This window comes from Tamandua tetradactyla, chromosome 7 (assembly GCF_023851605.1).
Source record: "Tamandua tetradactyla isolate mTamTet1 chromosome 7, mTamTet1.pri, whole genome shotgun sequence".
Lineage (NCBI taxonomy): Eukaryota > Metazoa > Chordata > Mammalia > Pilosa > Myrmecophagidae > Tamandua > Tamandua tetradactyla.
The window spans coordinates 25,278,614-25,284,613 of NC_135333.1; the positions used below are offsets into that span (position 1 = coordinate 25,278,614).

General features: G+C 35.9%; 1 protein-coding gene across 1 annotated transcript in view; it reads left to right on the forward strand.

Moving 5' to 3' along the window:
- Positions 1-5,631, forward strand: part of LOC143690388 (protein HP-25 homolog 1-like) — a 78,969-nt gene extending 73,338 nt beyond the window's left edge. The window contains exons 4-5 of the mRNA XM_077168177.1: positions 5,221-5,303; positions 5,420-5,631. Of these exons, the coding sequence (XP_077024292.1) occupies positions 5,221-5,303; positions 5,420-5,631 (295 nt within the window). The remainder of the gene's footprint in view (positions 1-5,220; positions 5,304-5,419) is intronic.
- Positions 5,632-6,000: the final 369 nt, after the last annotated feature.

Here is a 6,000-nt window from a genome sequence, read left to right on the forward strand (position 1 = left end):
TAGTTGGAGACATCAATTCCCCACTCTTATCAATGGACAGAACATCTAGACAGAGGATCAAGAAAAAAACAAATAATTTGAATAATACAATAAATGAGCTAGATTTAACAGACATTTATAGAACATTATACCCCACAACAGCAGGATACAACTTTTACGCAAGTGCTCATGGATCATTCTCAAGGATAGACCATATGATGGGCCACAAAGCAAGTCTCAATAAATTTAAAAAATTGAAATCATGCAAAACACTTTCTCAGATCATAAAGGAATGAAGTTGGAAATCAATAATAGCAGAGTGCTAGAAAATTCACAAATATGTGGAGGCTCAACAACACACTCTTAAACAACCAGTGGGTCAAGGAAGAAATTGCAAGGGAAATCAGTTAATATCTCAAGGGAAATTAAAATGAGCACACAACATATCAAAATTTTTGGGATGCAGTAAAGGCAGTGCTAAGAGGGAAATTTATTGCCTTAAATGCCAATATCAAAAAAAGAAGAAAGGGCAAAAATTGAGGAATTAACTGTCCACTTGGAAGAACCAGAGAAAGAACAGAAACTAACCCCACAGCAAGCAAAAGGAAAGAAATAATGAAGATTAGAGTAGAAATAAATGAAATTGAGAACATGAAATCAATTGAGAAAATCAACAAAACCAGGAGTTGATTCTATGAGAAATTCAGTAAGGTTGATGGATCCTTAGTGAAGTTGACAAAAAAAAGATGAGAGAGGATGCAAATAAATAAGATCAGAAATGGAAGAGGAAACATAATCACCGACCCCACAGAAATAAAGGAGGTTATGACAGGATACTATGAACAACTTTATGCTAATAAACTCGACAATGTAGATGAAATGGATAGCTTTCTAGAAAGGCATGAACAACCAGCATTGACTCATGAAGAAATATATGACCTCAGCAGACCAATCACAAGCAAAGAAAATGAATCAGTCATTAAAAAGCTCCCAAAAAAGAAAAGTCCAGGAACAGATGGCTTCACATGTGAATTCTACCTAAACATTTCAGAAAGAATTAATACCAGTCCTGCTCAAACTCTTCAAAAAAAATTGAAGAGGATGGAAAGCTACCTAACTCATTCTATGAAGCCAACATCACCCTCATACCAAAGCCAAAGATATTACAAAAAAAGAGAAACTACAGACCAATCTCTCTAATGAATACAGATGCAGAAATCGTAAATAAAATTCTTGCAAATAGAATCCAGCAGCACATTAAAATAATTATGCAGTATGACCATGTAAAATTCATCCCATGTATGCAAGGATGGTTCAACACAAGAAAATCAATTAATGTAATACACCATATCAAGAAATCAAAGCAGAAAAGCCACATGATCATCTCGATTGATGAAGAAAAGGCATTTGACAAAATTCAACATCCTTTCCTGTTGAAAACACTTCAAAGGATAGGAATAGAAGGGAACTTCCTCAAAATGATAAAGGGAATATATGAAAAACCCACAGCTAACATCATCCTCAATGGGGAAAATCTGAAAACTTTCCCCCTAAGATCAGGAACAAGACAAGGATGTCCACTATCACCACTGTTATTCAACATTGTGTTGGAAGTTCTAGCCAGAGCAATTGGACAAAAAAAGAAATACAAGACATCAAAGTTGGAAAAGAAGTAAAACTTTCACTGTTTGCGGTTTATTTGATACTATATGTTGAAAACCCAAAAAAAATTTACAGCAAAACTACTAGAGCTAATAAATGAGTACAGCAAAGTGGCAGTTACAAGACCAACATTCAAAAAAGTCTTGTGTTTCTATACACTAGTAATGAACAATCTGAGCAGGAAATCAAGAAAACATTCCATTTACAATTGCAACCAAAAGAATAAAATATTTAGGAATAAATTTAACTAAAGACGCAAAAGACCTATACAAAGAAAACTACAAGAAATTGTTTAAAGAAATCATAGAAGACCTAGATAAATGGAAAGGCATACCATGCTCATGGATTGGAAGACTAAATATAGTTAAGATGTCAATTCTACCTAAATTGATTTTCAGATTCAATGCAATCCCAATTAAAATCTGAAAAACTTACTGTCAGAAATAGAAAAATCAATAACCAAATTTATCTGGAAGGGCAGGGTGCCCCGAATAGCTAAAAGTATCCTGAGAAAAAAATGAAGTCAGAAGTCTCATGCTACCTGACTTTAAGAGGTATTATGAAGCTGCAGTGGTCAAAACAACATGGTACTGGCATAAAGATAGATATACTGACCAATGGAATAGAATAGAGTGTTCAGATATAGACCCTCTCATCTATGGGCAATTGATCTTTGATAAGACAGTCAAGCCAACTCACCTGAGATAGAACAGTTTCTTCAATAAATGGTGCCTAGAGAACTGGATACACAAATGCAAAGGAATGAAAGAGGATCTATATCTCACACTCTATACAAAAATTGACTAAAAATGGATGAAAGACTTAAACATTAAATCTAAGACCATACAACTGTTAGAACAAAATGTAGGGAAATATCTTATTAATCTTATAATAGGAGGCAGTTTCCTAGATCTTACACCCAAAGCAGGAGCATTGAAGAAATAAATAAATAAATGGGAATTCCTCAAAACTAAGCAGTTTTGTGCATCAGAGAACTTCATCAAGAAAGTAAAAAGACAGCCTACACAATGGGAGACAATATTTGGAAAAAATATATCAGACACAGGTCGAGTATCCAGAATACATAAAGAGATTGTTCAACTCAACAACAAAAAGACAGACAACCCAATTACAAAATGGGCTAAAGTCTTGAACAGACACTTCCCAGAAGAGGAAATACAAATGGCCAAAAGGCACATGAAAAGATGCTCAACTTCCCTGACTATTAGGGAAATGCAAATGAAAACCACAGTGAAATATTATCTCACACCCACCAGAATGGCCATTATCAATAAAACAGAAAATGACAAATGCTGGAGAGGATGTGGAGAAAGAGGCACACTTACCCACTGTTGGTGGGAATATCAAATGGTACAACCACTGTGGAAGGCAGTTTGGTGGTTCCTCAGGAAGCTAAATATAGAATTGCCATATGACCCAGCAATACCATTGCTAGGTATCTACTCAGAGGACATGAGGGCAAGGATACAAGCAGACATTTGTGCACCAATGTTTATAGCAACATTATTTACAATTGCAAAGATATGGAAACATCCAAAATATCCATCAACAGACGAGTGGCTAAACAAACTGTGGTATATGCATATGATGGAATATTAGGCAGCTGCAAGACAGAATAAAGTTATAAAGTATGTAACAACATGAATGGACCTTAAGGACATTATGCTGAGTGAGATTAGCCAAAAACAAAAGGACAAATACTGTATGGTCTCACTGATATGAACTGACATTAGTGAATAAACTTGAAGAATTTCATTGGTAACAAAGACCATCAGGAGATAGAAATAGGGTAAGATATTGGGTAATTGGAGCTGAAGGGATACAGATTGTGCAGCAGGACTGATTGTAAAAACTCAGAAATGGACAGCACAATATTACCTAACTGTAATACAATTATGTTAAAACACAAAATGAAGCTGAATGTGAGAACGATAGAGGGAGGAGGGCTGCGGGCACAAATGAAATCAGAAAGAAAGATAGATGATAAAGACTGAGATGGTATAATCTAGAACTGCCTAGAGTGTCTAATGATAGTGACTAAATTTACAAATTTAAAAAACATTTTTGCACGAGGAAGAACTAAGGAATTTCATTACTACAGGGTGTTGAAAACTGATAGTAATTAATATTTTAAAATTTTAACTTATGTGTGAGACTAAAGCAAAAAAAATGTTTATTTGGTACAAAATTTATATTTTGACTAGTGTATTTCCTAATATAACTTATGTAGACAGCTTAACTGAACACCATAAGTACATGGAACCTTGAGTAGGGCATGAGATTTTATTGGTCTGCCCAGAGTGATGCTCCAATAAATCCCAGAGTGATTTGAACAGTGAATAAAAAAGTATTTGCAAAGTCCTCTGTGGGGAATGATGAGAACAGGGGAAAACTCAACTTTCCCAAGTTGAATTCTTGATATTCTCACAAGCAGTGGGGACAACCAAAGCAATAGGCTGAGCCCCCAATCTTGGGGTTTGTTCATATGAAACTTAACCCACAAGGATATGTCAATCCTACTTAAAATTAGGCCTGAGAGTCACCCTCAAGAGAACCTCTTTTGTTGCTCAGATATAGCCTCTCTCTCCAGCCAGCACAACAAGCGAACTCACTGCCCTTCCATTGTCTATGTGGGACATGACTCCCAGGGATGTGGACCTTCCTGGCAACATGGGACAGAAATCCTAGAATGGGATTGAGAAAACTTCTCAACCAAAAGGGGGAAGAGCAAAATGAGACAAAATAAAGTGTCAATGGCTAAGAGATTCCAAACAGAGTTAAGAGATTATCCTGGACGTTATTCTTACACATAAAGCAGATATCACCTTGTTATCCAAGATGTAGTGGAGAGGTTGAAGGGAACTGCCTGAAAATGTGGAGCTGTGCTCCAGTAGCCATGTTTCTTGATGATGATTGTATAATGATATAGCTTTCACAATGTGACTGTGTGATTGTGAAAACCTTGTGTCTGATGCTCCTTTTATCTACCTTATCAACAGATGAGTAAAACATATGGAACAAAAAGAAATAAAAGGGGGAACAAATGTTAAAATAAATTTAGATTGAAATGCTAGTGATCAATGAAAGGGAGTGGTAAGGGGTATGGTATGCATGAATTTTTTTTCTGTTGTCTTTTTATTTCTTTTTCTGAGTAAATGCAAATGTTCTAAGAAATTATCATGATGATGAATGTGCAACTATGTGATGATATTGTGAATTACTGATTATATATGTAGAACATAATGACCATAAGTTAAGAATGTTTGCATTTGTTGTCATTTTTATTAAAAAAATTAGAAATTAATAAAAAAAGAAGGTAGCAGTCCTTTGGACTTCTGCTCTAAGGAAGAATTATTAAATAGATCCAGGAATACAAGTAAAAATGAAGGAACTCTAGTCGTCCATGGTACATTATGTGGACTCTGAGAGCAGAGGGTAAATAGGAAGAGGGATTAGAATGCTGATATACTGTGGTCTGGAGAGCGGTGTATCTCAAATTCAACGTGTAAAATCACAATACCACAGATGTGTTCTGAGACGATGTGTATTCCCTCTAAGGCATCAGTTTCACATGGGCTGTTCTGTGTTCCTCTTTGGACCTCCTGGATTTACAGGTCTCCCAGGGATCTCAGGACAACCAGGTGAAAATATAAAATGTCCCTGCAGGGATAAAACAGCTTTCACTATGAAGCTAAGTGGAAGGCTTCCTCTACCTTTCAAGACTGCGATCTCTACAAATATCCTGTACAATGACCAGAGGGATTTAAAGGAAGACACTGGGATTTCACCTGCAGGTTCCCTGGCAATTCCCATTTCCACTTTGATGTAGAGCTCCAGGACTTCAAAGTGAAGGTTTCACTGTTGAGGAACCAAATACAAGTCTTAGAAAAGCACCAAGTCTCCAGAAAAGAGTATGATCATATTTCAGGTGCTGTGTTCATGTCACTGAAAAAGGGGGAGAAGGTGTAGCTAGAAGCAGAAGTCAAAACTAAACAAGCAGAAGTCATAATCTATTTCACTAGCTTTCTGACTGGATACACAGAACTTTGAACCTCATGTGATTCTGAAAAGGGATAAACAGATCACAGTTTCTAAAATCTTGAAATGATTTCCTTCAATAGTCTGTGAAAAATATGTGATAAAGCAAGGAACCTCTGTGCCCATTAAATCTGGATCTTGAAAATAATATTTTCTGTTATTCACCCTGTTGACTCTGCCAAGCATAGTTGGACTGCTAAAGGAGGTTGGTGCAAAACTGTAATCCTTTCTTTTCAAGCTGATTTTGACCATGCCTCTTTTAAAAACATGAGAAATTTTAAAATATTAGAAAAGATAACA